The 18,159-nt window shown below is 42.2% G+C and overlaps 2 protein-coding genes across 2 annotated transcripts; both read left to right on the top strand.

Annotated features, from left to right (window-relative positions):
* The first annotated feature begins 3,168 nt into the window (after positions 1-3,168).
* Positions 3,169-5,925, top strand: LOC115671322 (probable polyol transporter 6). The gene is made up of 2 exons (XM_030592860.2): positions 3,169-4,101; positions 4,380-5,925. Exons 1-2 carry the CDS (start codon positions 3,864-3,866, stop codon positions 5,705-5,707), a joined length of 1,566 nt encoding a protein of 521 aa, XP_030448720.1. The 5' UTR covers positions 3,169-3,863; the 3' UTR covers positions 5,708-5,925.
* A 3,404-nt stretch (positions 5,926-9,329) lies between these two features.
* Positions 9,330-10,653, top strand: LOC115671258 (transcription repressor OFP8-like). Its single transcript, XM_030592773.2, has one exon. The coding sequence runs from the start codon at positions 9,537-9,539 to the stop codon at positions 10,494-10,496; it is 960 nt and encodes a 319-aa protein (XP_030448633.1). The 5' UTR covers positions 9,330-9,536; the 3' UTR covers positions 10,497-10,653.
* The last annotated feature ends 7,506 nt before the right edge of the window (positions 10,654-18,159 follow it).

Raw genomic sequence — 18,159 nt, 5'->3', positions numbered from 1 at the left:
TTGTGTCTAAAATCGTGCCATTATCGGGATTTGTCCAAAAAGTCCTCAACTAATTGTACGGCGGTCGATTCAGTCCTAAACCTTTTCACTGTGCCAAGTTAATCATAAACTTTTCGATTGTGCCAATTTGGTCCTAAACTTTTCGATGATTTGCCATTTTAGTATTAAACTTTTTGACGATTTGCCAATACAGTCCTTTCAGCTTATTATCTAAATAATAGGTTTAGGATTAAATTGACACTTCTTCAAAAGGTTTAGGACTAAATTAATAAACCGTCAAAAGGTTTAGGACTAAATAAACACGATTGGAAGGTTCGGGACTGAATTTGCCGCCGTACAATAGCTTTAGGATTTTTTGAACAGTTATCCCGGATTCACCTGCATCGAATTGAGCGTATAGTTTTGTACTATGTCAAAATTAAATCCGGACACAAGCTATGAGCTGTTTTGAGAATTTGTGAATGATGAGACACGCTCCTTCATGCAACTCCTTTCAGTGTGGGCTGAAGGATCATGGGCTTTGATCTAATGAACCGATCGTGCATGGGCCTGATCCGTGTTTTCTTAGACCGAAGACTTTGGCTCGTTTGTTCCGCGAAAAAAATGAATGATTTGGAGAATATCTTCCTAAAATCGATACGAATAAAAATCATTTTCATCATCTACAACAATATTTACACACAAATTATTATCATTAGTAAAAATATTTTCCGTCGATTAATTATTTCAAGCGACGTAAACGGTAGTTTTTTGGGAAAATGTTCTTCTAAAACATTTCATTTTCTGCGCCTTCCTAATTTCAATTTTTGCACCGATTTTGTACCAAATTACCTAAAAATAAGGACCATTAAAGAATTGAACAGTGGGACAAATGATTACCGCAATTTGAATATCGAAAAAATAGCAAGAGGTGGGGCCCACCGTTTGAGCTGTATTCACGTTCTTTATCTCGATTGGGGTCGGCTCTTCATGATTCCTTTTCCATGTTCTTTTTTTTTATTATTTTTTTTGCCCTACCAGGAGCGCTTTTAATTTTCTTAAAATTAAATTAATTAGCGAGTACTCTAGAGGTGTACAAAATGGACTGCCCGGACCGGTCAGTTTGGTCCGGTTCTCGGGAGTGTCGGTCCGGTTCCTGATTACAAGGGAGAACCGGACCGGATCGATTATATATATTTTAATTTTTTTAAAAAAATATTAGTAAAATGTGAATTAAACCCTAAGTGAACTTCATTGACATTAATTCATTGACAAAAATTAGTAAAATGTGAACTAAACCCAAAATGAACGTTATTGACATAAATTCATTGACAAAAATTAATAAAATGTGAACTAAAACCCTAAGTGTTTGACCAAAATAAATAAATAAACCCTAAGTGACCGGTTCCCAGTCCTAGGACCAACTGGTCCGGTCCCCAGTTCCCAATTTTGGGAACCGGTTCTCGGTTCCACCTTGGAACCGTACCGAACCGAGAACCGATTACCCCTAGAGTGCTCTCTACATATGTTTTTTTAAATATTTTCTGGAAAAAAGAAAATCAATTTTTTTTGAAGCACTTAACCGCGGATAGCAGAGGAGAAAATCACTAATCAGTGCTGCTTGCGGTGGTCGGATTCGATCATTCTCAAGCAAATTCCGATTTTTCTCCGGAGTTTGAAAAGAAAAGAGTAAATTTTAGGTGTCAAATAAACCATGGTAAAATTATACATAAATCTACTGGACAATCTTTGTAGATATTCTATGAGTTCGAAATTAAGTAAGAAATAAAACACGTGATTCACAAGATTTGATGAGAAAAGTACTTCAGACTAAATGGGGCAGGGTATGGTCCACGAGTTTCTTCTTCTTCTTTTTTTATTGGTTTTTCTTTTCGAATGGTCCAAAAGCTTGATCACCGAAAGATTCTGAACGTGCACAGTCTCATTTTCCCTACAAAGCCTGGCGACAAAAGTTTTAAGCCAATATAAAATAAAATAAAAGGGCTGGCAAAAGCAAGTTTGAACATTCCCAAGATCCTTTCCCAAAATATTAAGGGTTAATATCACGAAAAATTTTAAATCAATATATTTATGATAAATTCATCACATATTAATTTTTTGATCATAAAAAATTCCAAACTGATATATTTGTAACAAATATACCCTAAATTAATTTTTTGACAATTAAAAACCCTAAACTTATACATTTGTGACAAATTTACCCTCCGTTAATTTCCATTAAATTGGATTAATACCACAAAAAATCACAAACCAGTGCATCTGTGGTAAATGGAGGGTAAAACCCAAAACAGGTACATTTGTCAACTGCTGCGTGTCATTTAACAAAGCAATTCAACAGTAAAATTTAACCGAAATTAACGAAGGGTAAATTTATCACGGGTTTACTAGTTTGGGATTTTTGGTGGTCAAAAAATTAATTTGGGATAAATTTATCATAGGTATATCAGTTTGAGATTTTTCGTGGTATTAACCCAAATATTAAACATTCGCTTTGGTCCTTTTATTCACTAAATTAAGCGAAATTGCACAACATTAATTGCTGCCGATTCTGTAGAGAGCTAACTCAATCGTCACTAGACCTGCCAACTCACTTTATATCAAGATATATACTAGATGCATGCTTAGAATCAAACCGTATAATGAATTCGAAAGCATAATAACTAATTTATTGGGAATTTATCGTGGCATAAAATTGACTTTTTCCCATGAGTGAAAAAATTTATCACAAGTGTACCAGTTTGGAGTTTTTGATGATCAAAAAATTAATTTATGATAACTTTATCACAGATGTATCAGTTTTGAATTTTTTGTGATATTCACCCTTATATAAACGAGGGATTTGGACAGACATCGTTCACATTCATCCCACTCCTACCCCTTTCTCATTTTATTTTTTTGTGGATCTCTGATAAAATGCATGTCATATCGTGACTCTCGTGGAGGGCAATGTGCCGTTCTTGCCCCATTCGAACTCATTTATGTCGTAATCTTATCGAAATATCCGGCATTTTTCTAGATTTTCCTTGTAAACTAAATCAGTCCTAGGCTGGAGAGAGGCGTGTGCATACCGCAATCCTCTCCTCTTTTCCCTGTCTGAAACCGGCTTTCCTTACAAAAGTATAGGCAGGGACAGGACAGGTATCATCACGCTCGATGATATAATATGAAACACAGCACAGAGGCACATGGCGCTTTCGAACCTTGCCCTTCTTTTCGACGTTGCCATCATTCTTGTTTGGTAAAATGAAATGGGAAGTTTTCTAATCGATGGAAAGGTCGCCACACAAGCGATTTCCGGGCTGGCAAGAGACTAGGACCGCCATTATCGTCTCTTTCGTTCGAATGAATCGTCCAAGTCACAGCAAGAGTTCTCTGCTAAGGCTCTCCAACATCATGCGCTGCTTCTTTTCCACGTGCACAATTTCATGCGCATAGGAATTTCGTCTTTTCGCGAAAGAAAGGTGATTGAGGTCCGAGACAAATGATATTTTGAAAATTCAAGATTCGCATGATTGAGCCCGCTTTGTAAATGCTCCGAGAGGAAACTTGTCAAGAAGACCAGATTAAAGAATAGTGTTGGGGTTGGAAAAACATTGACGATGATGCTGATATCCGCATATGCTACTCGCCACTTGAGCTGTTCAACTCGAGATATCATTACCTTAATAAAGATGTCTTAAGGAGCAAGGGGACAAAATAATAATTGCAGAGGCAAAGGATAGGTTTCCAGGTCATAGTTGTTTGGATTTAGCATATAATACCTGGGATTACCTTCTCCTTTTGAACCGGTCTTCTTTAGTTCTTATTCCCGAGACCTCGGTGGTTCTTTTTAGCCCGGAAAGATCTCATTTTTGTCCCCCCTCATGCAAGAACCAGACAGGAGCCTCCATGACCCTTTGATCCCCAAATCGGAGTCGTGTCGCCGTGATCTGAAAGATGAGGGAAAGCAAGAGACGTTGTTCAAGAAACAGCCCCTCAAGGTCAGGTTCCAAGAAGATGAGCCGGGGAGGGAGTCTGGTGCTCATGGAGGTGGCCGGTTCAACAGATACGCTCTTGCCGGGGCCATCTTGGCCTCCACCAACTCCGTCCTATTGGGATATGGTGAGTCTTGAAAAGTTCCGCATTGATCTTCTCTTGATTTGCATGCGTCTGGTCTGTAGACTCAACCTGTCCGTGATGCACGCATTGTTTTTTTCTGGGTGTCGGATCGAAAGGTTATGGGTGGAACCGATATGAGAAGGTCGACTTTTAATGGTTTCCGAAGGAGCAAATAGAAGAAGAACCCTTTTTTACTGGATTTGTGAAGTTGGGTTGGTCATTGAATTGGTTTGTTTTGATGCAAATTCATTGATTGTATATGGCTGATCTGGTTTCTGCAGATATTGGGGTGATGAGTGGCGCAGCGTTGTTCATCAAAGAAGACCTCAAGATCACATCAACACAAGTTGAGATCTTGGTGGGCTCTCTCAACGTGGTGTCGCTGTTCGGGTCTCTGGCCTCAGGCCGGACCTCTGATTGGATTGGCCGCCGGTGGACCATCATCCTCGCGGCCTGCACCTTCTTGATCGGCGCGCTCCTGATGGGCCTCGCCCCGTCGTTCTTGTTCCTCATGGCTGGGAGGGTGGTCGCTGGGGTCGGCGTCGGGTTCTCCCTGATGATCGCGCCGGTCTACGTGGCTGAGCTCTCGCCGGCGATGACCCGAGGCTTCCTGTCATCGCTCCCCGAGGTCTTCATTAACATTGGCATCCTTCTGGGTTACATATCCAACTACGCCTTATCAGGCCTCTCGCCTGATGTAAATTGGAGGTTCATGCTGGGCCTGGCTGCGCTGCCGGCTGTCGCAATAGGGTTGGGCGTGATGGCGATGCCGGAGTCGCCCAGGTGGCTGGTCCTGGAAGGGAGGCTGGAAGAGGCAAGGCAAGTCCTGGTCAGGACATCGGAGACTGAGGAAGAGGCAGAACTGAGGCTCGGCGAGATGGTCAATGCCGCTTCCCTCAACCCTGGCCCGGCCCATTGGAACGGGCAGGGCGTGTGGAGGGAGCTCCTGTGGAGCCCGTCCCGGCCCATCCGGAGGATACTCGTCGCCACGATCGGGGTTAACTTCTTCATGCAAGCTTCCGGGAACGACGCCGTCGTGTATTATAGCCCGGAGGTGTTCCGAGACGCCGGAATCACCGACCCGCGGCAGCTCACGGGGGTCACGGTGATCATGGGCTTCGCGAAGACGTTCTTCGTGTTCGTGTCGGCCCTTTTCTTGGACCGGTTCGGACGGAGGCCCCTCCTGCTGTTGGGCTCCGCAGGGATGGCGGTGTCCTTGGCCGGGCTGGGCATGGGTTCCACTCTCCTGGAGAGCTCGGGAAGCAAGCCCCAGTGGGCCATCGCGCTGTGCGTGGTGGCCCTCTGCGCCGACGTCTCGTTCTTCTCGATCGGGCTCGGGCCCATCACGTGGGTCTACTCGTCCGAGGTGTTCCCGACGAGGTTGCGGGCCCAGGGCACGAGCCTGGCCATCGCGGTGAACCGGCTGGTGAGCGGGGCGGTGGCGATGTCGTTCCTGAGCATCGCCAGGGAGATAACCTTCGGGGGGATGTTCCTGGTGCTCGCCGGGGTGATGGCGTTGGCAACTGTGTTCTTCTACTTCTTTTTGCCCGAGACGAAAGGCAAGAGCTTAGAAGAGATTGGGGCTTTATTTGAGGATACTAAAGATTGATGGATAGACAGAAAGAGAGAGCTAATGAAAGAGCGTAGAAAGGCAAGAGCTTAGAACCAATTGTATCGTTTTGTGCAAGTTGAGTGATTGAATTGTATTCTATGCGAAAGATCGAGAGTGCAGGAACCCAGTTTTCAATTTATTTCCATATGGTTATCAATCATGTTGTGGTAATGAAAACCAAGCTCAAAGCTTTTGCATTTTGTTGTTATTGTCAATCATGGGGTTTTTCCGTAGGCTTTTCAATATGAATATCATTGGACTGACGAAGTGGGCCTTGGGGGCTTCCGCTTCTCTTTCTGGTGAGCTCTTGTTCTATGTTCTCAACCGGGCTTTGAAAATTCAAAGCTAGAATATGCAGCGGCAGATCATTTTGACATAGGGATGAGCGTAAGGAACTGCTCAGACCGGCTAGTTTTGGACAGTTTCCGGGGGCAGCTGTCCGATTTCCAGTTCCAAAATATTGGAATCGGTGAATTTCAATTCGATTCCCAATTCTAGGAATGAAACCGCCCACCCAGATTCCCGGGATCGAACTGATTCTTCTTTCTTAAAAACAATGTAAAAAAACTCATAATCCGTCTCCCAGTTCACAAAAGAATGCCCCTTAACGTTGAAACGACTATACAATGTTATACGTAACTCACTAATTGTAGAAACGCATTGATTATCAAGTACATCTTTAATTTCATTTTGAACATCAACGACAATTAAAAAAAAAAACGAATATGACAACAGTTCCATTAGCCCCTCGAGAAACCGGACCGGACTAGTTGGCCTGGTCCAGTTCTTGGTTTCTAGAAATGAGAAACCGATCCCTCTAGTCCAGTTTTCTGTTCTTAAAGAAGAGCCTCAAAACCAATGCATACACTACGTACACGGTACCTGGTGGCTTTCAACCTATGGCTTCCCGCTTCCCTCGAGCGGAACTCGTTCAATCGGTTATCGCAAAACTTGCTGCAAAATCCTGGCTCCATTCCTTTGTCCTCGTACATTCTTTCAGACGCTTGAAGACGAGCAGAGTCGAATTCCAATGATCTAAACCCCCTCTTATCTCGACGCAAGTCAACGTGGAAACATCCACCATTTCCGCACTAACACACACACATATATATATATTGGAAGAAATCATGACTTTAGCTGGTCCGAAACTTTCAGAGCCATGGAAAGTCGGAATCATGACCGATGAGCCGCCGGGAGAAGCGTGCGAAAGGCTTAAAGATGTAAAAGGGGGTCTTCGAAGAAAAAGGCGGGTCGAGAAACCTATGCGAAGAAGAAGACGACGAGGGAGATGGGGTTAACAGTAGCATGGATGGACCCTCTTGTCGTGAAGCCGAAATTCAACTTGGAAAGCTGAGTAAAAAGTCTTGTCTGGTCTGGTTGGATTGGGAGGGTATCTGAGGGAGATTTTTGAAGCTGCCGACAGTGGTTTTTCCCCATCTTTCGTCCGTTCTTTTGTTGTTGGGAGCTTCTCCGACTTTGAGATTCTCTCCTCCGCGCACGGACGGACACACGCCGCGCGCACGCATTGATTGATTGATTGAGAGAGAGAAAAAGAACGGGGATTAGAGGCTTGCTTGCGCAGTTCCAAGGACCAAAGAGTTAACTGCCTCGAGAAACCCATATGTCCTAAGCAATGAAAAGGCTTTGTGGAACGGAACGTAAAATACGGGGACATTCTTTGGGAAGAGAGAAGAAAAACTCTCTTCAATTGGGAGGCTGGACATGCGAACATCGGCACGTTAAAATAAGAAACGCAATTCTGTCAACTTGCCAGGTGTATATACTTGGACGGACGGAGCGGCCAAGTCGACAGCAATGCCCCTACAGTGGTGAGGTATCATTGATAACCACCACCAAGGATCCACGGCAATTTTCTCAGGATAATGGAATATTTGGGGATAATTGTCCAAGAAGTCTTGAGCTATTGTAGGACTGCTACTTCAGTCCGAAACATTTCAATTATGTCAAATTAATCATGAACCTTTTGACGATTTGCTAATGTAATTTTCAATTAAAAAAATGTTTTTCAAACTATTCATTTTCCGCGAAACATATGAAGCATAAGTATCGAGAGCCAATCCAAGTACAAGAACCGGATGCCTTAACCCAGATTTGTCGTGCGGATCGATCGCCGGAGTGGGGCTTTGGCTAATTTGGCAATTCCCAAGTTGTGCATCAGCGAGAGATGTTATTTTAGGGGCTTAAATTTTTGCCAGATGAATAGCATCTAAAGATCATTAACGGAGAGCTTCTTCAATGGGGTTTCCTTTTCTTGCGGTTCATTCTTTATGTGTACAGTGTAGTAGATACATCTAGATGTTCCTTTTAAAATGTTGCAAGTCAAAGTTAACCGTTTTGGAGATGCAATAATTCCATCTTCTTGGTCCCCTACGTCTCACCCTGCATGTGGATGGATACATCAGCTTGCTCAGAAAGGCAAGCTAAGGATTGTTTTGAGCCACTACATAAAAAAGAGAGAAAGAGTTGCTTTCGGAACCTCTATCCGGTACGGTGCTTCTCTTGATGTCTCGATAAATGTCAGTCATTGGTAAATCCAAATCAAAATGAAGTTTTCCTTAAAAATCTTTTTTTCAAAGTTATTTCCAAGGAATGATTTGATTTTTCTGGATTTGGTTGTCATTTGTAAATAAGATGGAAGCCATGTTTATGATACTTTCATTAAAAAAAAACTTCGAAAGATAATTTTTTTTTAAAAAAAGGACTTGAATGCAGTCTTTAGTCTAGGGTCTGGGCAGTCGAAACCCAAATCCGGGCAATAAGGGGTTGAGTTTGGGCCTTAAGGCATCCGGATCTCGAGTCTGAGCTGCGGCAACCCCGGTCCGAGCACCAAGGACCTGGTCTAGGCAGCAAGGACTCGAGTCCAAATGGCAAGGACTGAGGTTTGGGTCGAGGACTCGGGTCCAACCCTCAAGACCCTGTTTAGGCACCGAGGTTCGAGTGCAGTCAATACATCCTTGCAATGGCTGAGGTTAAGTTGCATTCTAAAGAGTAACTTCCAATTTGAAGAGGAAAAAAAGCCATTTTTTTTATTGTTATGAATCCAATCATAATTTTTTCGTTGATTATAAAAAACACCCAACTAGTTTCTTCAGCATTTCCAAGTGATCCATATCACACGAAGTGAAAGAAAATATTTTTCAACCGGTCAATATCACGTGAGATAAGTGCATTGGCAGTATTAAAACTTATCACGAATATACAATTGAATCATAAAACTTTCAAAAAGTGTAATTAAATCATAAAACATTTTGCAAAAGTATAATCGAGTACTAAAATTTTTAAAAAGTACAATCAAATCTTAAAACTTGTTAAATTGGTCCAATTAAATCCTTCCATCGATTGCAACTTTTCGAAGGTTTTAGGAATCAGTTGTACTTTCATGACAAGTTATAGGATTCGATTGTACTTTTTGAAAGTTTTAAGACTCAATTACACTTTTGCAATAAGTTTAGGATTTTCAATGCACTAATCTAATGTCATGTTATGGCCGAGAGTTCCTTTTTCTCTTAGGCATCAATTTTTTTTTTACCGGAGAAAGTCTTATATAAAGATTAGGTCGGGAGCCGCTCCCAAGCAAAAGCCTCAGCATGTCCAGCCGGGTTCCAAGAAGAGTTTCCGGATCAAGACAAATCACACGACGACGAAACGATCCGAAAGAAAAGCCCACCGAATCATCGTTCCCCTCTTTAAATTGAAAAAACATCGTTGCCTCCTCATCACTCATCACTCCCCTCCTCTCCCTCGTTCTCTCCCTTTCAAATCCTCCATATCTCCCTCCCTCTCTCTCTCTCTCTCTGTTTCTACCATGGAGAATCGCCTGAAGCTTCGCATCTCCCGCATGTTCCACTCCCCCTTCGCCTCTTGCAAGCCCCGACCCGCCGCCGCGTCATCGTCCGACGTCATTGTCGACCCGCGGTCCCGCCGGAGCTTCCGCTCCGATTCGACCACGGAGCCGCTCTTGCCCCGCAGGCCTCGCCCTCCTCCCTCCATCTGCAGACCCCAAGAGAACAGGCACTGCGTCGATGGCGCCTGCATCGTCCCTGCCGCCAAGGCCGCCTGCGATCGCCCCCGACAGAAGCTGTCGGGCCGCGATCTCCGCAAGGGCCGGTTCTGCCCCCCGACATCCCCCGTGTCGCCTCTGGGCCGGCTGTTCGTCGGCGGCTTCAGGGACGAGTATTACCATCGGCATCTTCATCCCCATCGTCACCGTCGCGGCGGCGGGTTTGAAGAATGTCACAAGAAAAGCGTGACCAAGAAGAGCAAGAGCAAAAGCAAGAGGAGTAGTAGCAATGCTGCTGCTTCCACGTGCCCTTTGAGCATGAGCTCGTCCTCGCTGAGCACTTACTACGACGGCGACCTGTTCAGCAGCGACGACGAGCGAGAAGACGACGGGACGGAGACCCTGTTCTCTTCCCGGACCCTCTCCTCCGATTCCTCCGAGTCCCAGCGCCGCCGCCCCCTCCGGAGGCCAAGCTCTCGCCAGAGGAGGAGGAGGAGAGCGGCAGCCGCTGACGTCATGCCCTTGGGCGAGAACGACGGCGGCAACATGAAGGGTAGCTTCGCCGTCGTGAAGCGGTCGAGCGACCCGTACGGCGACTTCAGGACGTCGATGGTGGAGATGATCGTGGAGAGGCAGATGTTCTCGGCCAAGGACCTGGAGAGGCTCCTGAACTGCTTCCTCTCCCTCAACTCCCACCACCATCACAAGATCATCGTCCAAGCGTTCACCGAGATATACGAGGCTCTGTTCACAAACTGGTGTTGAGAAAAACAGAATGCCTTGCTCTGTTTCTCTTTCGTTTTTTTTTTCTCTTTCTTTCTTTCTCCCTTGCAGTTCTCTGCTAGTTTAGTGATGTTATTAGACGTTCCTAACTGAAATTGACTGAACTAATGAGATGAGTGGCCCCTGTTCACGTTCTCCATTATCGCTTCGCTTCAGGTTTCCCTGATATCCCGATGCTCTGTTTCTGAGGGTCGTGTGTGCGGATGGAGATGAGTGCATCACTGTGCTTTTTCGCTCTGTTTGCTGGGTGATGCATGTGATTATGCAGTTAAGAGGAGCTGTTGGAAATAGAAAAAAGAAGGTGGTGATGACATCGATTTGATGGTCCGTGAATGGATAAAAGACTCGTACCTAATTTTTTCTTGCATTTCTCCTTTTGTATTTTCGACGGGAAACCTGTGGCGTTTATTTGGTTGACAGTCCGAGAACTTTTGAAAAAGATCGGTGAAAAGAGGAAAATAAAATGCAAAAGAGAGTGTCACTACTTTATATTAAATTATCTCGGGTCGCTTATTAATAATATTTACATATTCGTTACATATATGTATGTACGTGTGTGGTCTTCCTTCGCTTGTTAGCTTAAATTTTTTCTGCTAAACCTTTTAATAAATATGTTATGTTTCCATAAATTTTGTTTAGAAAAGTATGACTAAAGATATTAGGGTTCGTCCATTAAATGGGTATGTTATATTATGGGTATCTCTTGCATTATTCTTTTTTTAAAAAGATGTCTTTTTGATTTTGGAATTTAGAGCTGAAGTTGGGAGGGGCAAGAGGATACAGCGGTTGCTTTGCATGGTTGGGCCTTTTTTGGAGTTTCCTTTTTCACACAAATGGCACAAAAATAATGGGTGAAAAGGTGTGACATTTCTAAAAGGTGGGGGGGAGCTCATTGTCATATGGGTAAAATGTAAAGGTAGTCACTTTTTTGAAAGTTTCTGCTATTGGATTGTCAAATGAAGTAGAAAACAGGGGAAAAAGGTTTCAATTTGAATCTCGGGATGTTTGACCAGAAAAAAAAAATCTAGGGATGAGAAAAAGAAAATTGACCAAATTACAATGTGCGTGGAAATTATTGTCTTGTTTCAACCACTAAGCATTTGACCCATTAAAGCTCAATTGAATTCAATATCATTTGATTTTCGACCCTTGATTCCATATCACATCAGAATAGTCATTGCGTTGATAAATTCGAAATTTGATCGAGTTGCTCAGCAATTCCTCGTGTGGCACGAACTGCACGATACAACGAATTCAACTTTTGCCGATCCCATGCCTCTCCATTTCAAGACAATGCTCGCTCATAATCATAACACAAAATGAGCTTGCGAAGCTAAATTCGAAAAGAACGAGGTGCGGGCAATGATCAATGGGCTCAAGATAATCTTCTCTCACCCGAGGCACGAACGAATGCACTCGATAAGATTACCATCCAAAACTCAATTTTCTTGGTTGAACTAGAAATCTACGCAACATTCAAATGAATTCAGCGGCCCGATTGGCATGACCCAAGAGGACAAGGAGGACTCAGGATTTCTTTTTGATCTATTCAAAACATTGGCTTCACATAAGAGACAAGTACGAACATTATGTGTTAGGTGTATCTAATTTTGTAGCATTGCAAAAGTATAATCTAATTTATTAGTACAAACACTCAGCATCGAGCAGAGTTTTGGCCTTTTGTAAGATAGTGAGGTTTCCCTGCATTTTCCATCATTTTTCAATAATGCAGAACCCTTTTGTCTTCACCACTAAACACACCACTAACAGACAATCAGAATTTGACTGAAAAGCACAGTTCTTTAAGTAATTTTTTTTTTATCTTCTGCACTTTTTTTTTCCTAATCCTTTTTTTTTTCTTTTTTGTGCAGTGTGTTAAGAAGGGTGTGTCCATGATTGGGCACAGGTAGGGGGGAAGTGAAAATGCATGCGAGTCAAAAGGTCGCAAATGGAAAAAAGAGCTCTTGCTGGTTCAAAAGGTCCATTTGGTGTTTGAATTTCAATTCTTTTTATTTTCTCAACTTTTTTTTTTTATTAATGTGTTTGTCTCTACAATGTTTTTTTTTTCTCACAAGACCCTTTTTCTTTTGTTGACTCTGACAATATTGTGCTGCTTATGGAGCATAAACAAATGTTTGTGAAATTAATCCAAAAGAGGTAAAGTACATTTGACTTTCATGTGCATTACTTTTTCGCTCTGAGTTTTCAAACAAGTCTTCAAAGCATGTGAAATGCAACACTTATCATGAGTGACTTTATGACTTCCTAGTATTTGAAAGTACTGGGATATGAATGGCTTTCCAATTTTGTATCTAACCATGGAGTAAAAACGATATCAAACTCCTATTTGTTAATCCAAAAGCAATCATACATGATGATTCCGGCCAATGATTCATGAAAAGATAACCATCTCCAGATCTGATTTAAACCTCGAGATTAATAGCTACGTTTCGGAATTTGCCGATACAAAGCTTATTTAACAGATGCTGCCAACAACTAACGACCGCTTAGTGCTTGTCATTTGCTATTTTAACTCCCATATTGAAGAATCGCTATATATTCTTCGATTTAACCGCGCAAATAGCTGGTAAGTGTAATCTCAACATTTCCAAAACTAATTTCAGTCCAGAACTACTATAGGTTGATTGGACATTCTTCACAAAGCTCCAGCAGAAACACCCCCCAAAAAGAAATTTGAAAAAGAGAAACAGAAAATCATCGACACGTCCGTTTCAAAAGCTGCAATGAAAGAGAAGGCACGATGGAATGAGAAAAGAAGGAAAAAAACGGGGGAAGTAACAACAAAAAAAGTCAAAGAGGGTCCCCAAAATAGGTAATTTGCACAAAACAGAGACTCTAGGGAAGCAATGCAGCAACAGCAACCTAGTGGGGCTCCCTTAACAGAATGTAGCTTTCGCTGCGAGCGCCTGAGCAGCGACAGCAATATTACATGGACAAATAATAGAAGGTCAGTTCTGATGCGCTGCAGTGTCCTCCTCTCTGTCCTGTGCTATTGATGCAATGCGAGCATTGATGGTTTTTTCCTCCTCCTCCTTCTTTTCACGATCTTTTTGTGGGAATCTAGGGCGACCTATTTGAATTTATTACAAAGTGGAGGGAAAAGAGGGGTTTTTTTGCACAAATGGGAATGCTGATTAAAGAATGTCCGTGGTGAGTGGCAGCTTAGAGGTTAGGCTTTTTGGGGGGTGGCTCTAATGGAGGGAGGTAGGGCTTTAGTCGTAGCGTAGTTATGTTCTCATTAATGGTCGCATTCTTTTGGGTTCTCGAGCCTCCTCCTCTGTGCAATCTCTGCCGATGCTCTGCTTCTTCTCATTAATGGAGTTTGCATTCTCTTGGGGCTCGAGAATACCCTCTCTCTCTCTCTCTCTCTCTCTCTCTGTTTCCACGTACAGACAAGTAAGAACGATGTCACATGCATTCTGTAGGGTGGTTTGGTCTCTTTCAAAGGTTTTTGTTGCTAATCCCTCCATCTATCTGCTAAGCAAAGATTAGTTGTTAATTGAAAGTCTTCATTAGCCAGCCCGACCCATCATCTGGTCCGAAGGGTGATCAATTGGGGAATTCTTTGGAGGTCTATAGGGGGAAGCAAATAGGCCGGCTTGAATGCTGGTGTTAGTAAACGGGTCGAAATAGTCAATCCCGCAAACGGCATGTTTATTATTCGTGTATAAACAGGTCGACCTTTTATGACACGGATAATGAATGATTGTTGTCAATAACTGTTAGCCCTAATGTTGGAGGTAGTTGGTTAGAAAGGCGACTCAAAATCGTGGTCCTGGCAATATGTGTTAATCATGTTTATAATTAGTGCCGAATTGAGTTTGTATCATTGTAAGCAAGGAAAAAGAAACTTGAGTTTGTATTCCATTAATGGCCTTTATATAACATACCAAATGATTAACTTACCGAGGAAAACATGTCAATTGGTATCTTCATGCTAGTCAAGCATATAATGTCGTGTTGTGTCCGGACTATTTCGAGCGGCATCATTCAAAGTTGCTAGTCATGTTCGAAAACGTATTTTCCAAGATGTGAAACTGGGTCACTTCATCAAAATTGCGTTGTTTGGTTATGTTCGAACCGATTCCCAGGATAATAAGTTTTTGTTCTTGGTCCTAAATGCTTGGAACCAACTCAAAACTAGTTCGGTTCCCAATTCGGGGTTTGGATCTCGATTTTAGGCTATCTTTAAAAGTGATAAAATGTGCCATATTGCAATTTTGGTAAGCTAGAGACAACATATACTTATGAAAGAAACTAATTAAAAGAAAAGTTAGAGATAATATATAGGGGCAGGTAACCCTAGGCCCTTACTACTCTGGCCAACCTATGTAGAGATTGTTTTCTGGCCAACCCATGTAGACTTCAGATAGCACAAAAGTGGAAGGCCTATGTGATGACAACGTATGGCTACATACACATTAGACTAGTGCAAATGTGCTCTACCGAAATTAAAGAAAGACAGACTAGTGCACATGCATCGGTAAGATCATTAAGTAGAGGAACCATATTAAATGAGGCCATGAACTTTTTGCAAGAAAAAAGACAATGTGCGTATGAAGATCGCGTCGTCCACATGTCGTCCACATGTATTGGGTATGAAGTATTTTGCGACATTTATGGAGATTAGTCGAACAAAAGATTCGGATATTTTTATTGTCTAGAAGAAATGGAAAAAAATAAAGATATAGATCATTAAAGTTAAGCTGCACTTTTTTTTATTACTGCTCATAAGATCGAGTGCTTACCTCATTAATTAAGAGGAAAAAGCCGCAAAAAAACTCTAAACTGTGCCCACCGGGCCATCATGATACATGTACTCTAAACTTTTTTCTGCAATGCCAAAAAATCCGAAATTTGTAACTACGTGACACATTTACCTTTCGTCAAAGTAATCTGTTTACATGGACGCCTGATAGCAAACAATGTTGGCATGGTGCCCTCGTGGCTCAAGTGAAATAAAAACGACGTTGTTTTTCCTTAAAAAAATCATCTAATTTAACTTTGACGAAAGATAAATGTGTAGCATAGGTACAAGTTTGAGATTTTTTATGTCATAAGAAATAGTTTAAGGTAAATGTATCATAGTAAGCATAATTTGGGGTTTTTGATATCAAAAATAAGTTCATGATAAATGTATCATAGTAGGCATAATTTGAGAATTTTTGTGACTATTTCCCTTTACAAATTAATGGTCCTAAACTTTGGGCCTTACGGCAAAGTGCGGATGCCAAACTGACCTCTTTGTGGTCCAAATAACTTGAGTGGCCAAAGCCCACGGTCTTGAATGCCCATCTTTTGTTGGGGAGACAATAAACAAACATTAAACATGGCAACTCTCTATTACCGAGGCAATGAGTTGGATAAGACTTACTTTCATGTTGTTTCGACCCTTTGTTCACGAGTTCAAATCCCCCCCTCTCCCCCGTTTGCCCCCACGATCTTAGGAATTCCCAATTCATTTACGGTGTAGATTCGACTTGTGCAATAAACATAGGATAATCCCGATTGTATTTCAACTTGCATCCAGTGGTGCAACGGTGACATCTGCCTCAAAATGAGAGTGGATATTGCTCAAATTGTACAATCCAACCGTAAGTATGAGACCCCTATGGTAAGGCTAAAAGCGTTTGTCGATAGTGATCACCCATTCCTACTCCCTTATAGAGAAAAAAAAAAAAAACATGACCTCTCTCTCCCTCAACCAAACCCACCCCCCCGGCATGTGTTTGTGTGGCGACAAGAAAGTTCACCTTGAATAAAATAAAATATGATCTCGATTAAGCACCTATTTAATCTCATAAATTAGATAAGATACGATAGAAATCCTAAGTTGATAGACAACAATAGCTGAGTTAGAACTTTCAACAAGTGGGAGCAACACGACAAGATATTATTAATGCAAGATGGAGTTATTTATATTATATAGATTAATCAGAGTCTTGTTTAAGTACCTTACTAATCTCATGAATCAGGTAAAATGATACTATTAATGGAGTTAGAATTTTCTGCCTGCAAAGGCAACCCAATTAAATATGTTTGTAGAGTACACAATCCACACGCGACATTTAATGAAATTGCTTGCACCCAATAATTTAGTGAGATATTTAATCCCCAGTGGCATATGCAATCCACACGCGACATTTTTCGTGATCACTAAGCTTGCACATTGATGTCCGACCAAAAAAAAAAAAAAAGGTCCACACATTGGTGCAATTCCCCTCCCCTTTTTCTCTTCTTAGCTACTACACAACTAAACTCCACCAAAATTTTGAGAATTCCGATCTTTAGAAATTAAAAAAATAATTTCCAGGTAATTTGTGCTGTAATTGAAATGAATAATTTGCCGTTCGGACAAATCCAATTGCATGAGCCATTCACATTCGGACACGTGGGGACTTGGGGGCGGGGGGGGGGGTGGGGGAGGGCAATCGTACGGAGCACGGGGGAGTCCTCAGAGACTTGCCGGAGCCGCCAATCACCCGCGCGCTTCCCGCTTTCGGAGAGGTACAAGGCTCCGAACGCGCGACACGTGGCGAACCGTCAATGGGCGAGCGTGCGTTCATCCAGCGAACTGTCACGGTCCGGTTAGATCGGGCGGTTCTCCGGTCGGGATCACTAGCTGCCGATTAAGTTCCCCTGTATACGTGCTTATTATTATTTTTGGTGCGCTCGCGTTACGTGTATGCCCAAAAAAATATGAAAAAAAATAACACGATAAAAGAAGTGTACATGCAAAAGCTTGGCGTTCATAAGATTTTGATACTTTTTACAAAATATTAAAATGATTAATTTGGTCAAAAAAATTTATTGTCACTATATGTACGAATTGTATATATTTAGGTGAGAAAAGAGAGAAATATTTCAAGATTTGAACTCGTTTTTGCATGGTCGTACATAGGATTGAAAAATCAAATTTTAGAATTGGGATACGTAAATGACAGATTAGAATTATTAATTTAAGCACTTGTCAGTAAATGAAATATCTCGAAATACCTATAAAAAAATCAATTGAATTTATATACTATGGGAAGAAAAGAGGTTCGCGATTCCCTCAAGAGTAGGAAGTTCTCTTTGCTACATATGATGTTTAAATAATAAAATGCGGTTATCATGCTAGGAATATATCCATGACATTTCATTAAATACCATCTTAGATTTATTAAATATGGAGCCTACTATCTTGAGTGGGTATTAATCCCATCTTAAGTTTCCATTTTATCACCTGCTAGAGTCGCCCCATGTAACGATCGTCCAAATCCAGCTTCTGCCTTGCCTCAACTCGCGCCACCTTCGCTACCACCGTTCGACTCCACCATCTTCAGCGAGCCCATCACTAAACTCCGCGCAATCGCCACCACATCGACTAAGCCACGGCCTCGGTCTCTCAATTTCTCCCCCTCCTCCATCTCTCACAGCTCGAGTTTGCGAACCCAACTCCCATCGATGTTGGTAGCAGCCTTGATCCTCAAAAAAGCAACCTACGGCAGTCATCAACCCCGATCAACCTTGGCGTCAAGGGAGCTTGGGACTAGAGACCCGGGGCTCAGGCCAGCACAACCAAGACCAAGATTCGAGACTGGCGCTCGACCTAAGCCTCGATCTCCTAGAATTCTTTAAAATA

Source organism: Syzygium oleosum, unplaced genomic scaffold, assembly GCF_021117445.2.
Source record: "Syzygium oleosum isolate NSW1041296 unplaced genomic scaffold, Sole_v2.1 Sole_v2.41, whole genome shotgun sequence".
In the NCBI taxonomy this organism is placed as follows: Eukaryota; Viridiplantae; Streptophyta; class Magnoliopsida; order Myrtales; family Myrtaceae; genus Syzygium; species Syzygium oleosum.
Note: the sequence above shows the minus strand (reverse complement) of the source record. Positions and strands in the feature narration are given on the sequence as shown.

Bases quoted from the DNA above. Each gene is read 5' to 3' on its own strand.
- LOC115671322 (XM_030592860.2), top strand. From the start codon at position 3,864: ATGCAAGAACCAGACAGGAGCCTCCATGACCCTTTGATCCCCAAATCG. The intron at 4,102-4,379 runs GTGAGTCTTGAA...TGGTTTCTGCAG, and splicing joins CTCCGTCCTATTGGGATATG to ATATTGGGGTGATGAGTGGC.
- LOC115671258 (XM_030592773.2), top strand. From the start codon at position 9,537: ATGGAGAATCGCCTGAAGCTTCGCATCTCCCGCATGTTCCACTCCCCC.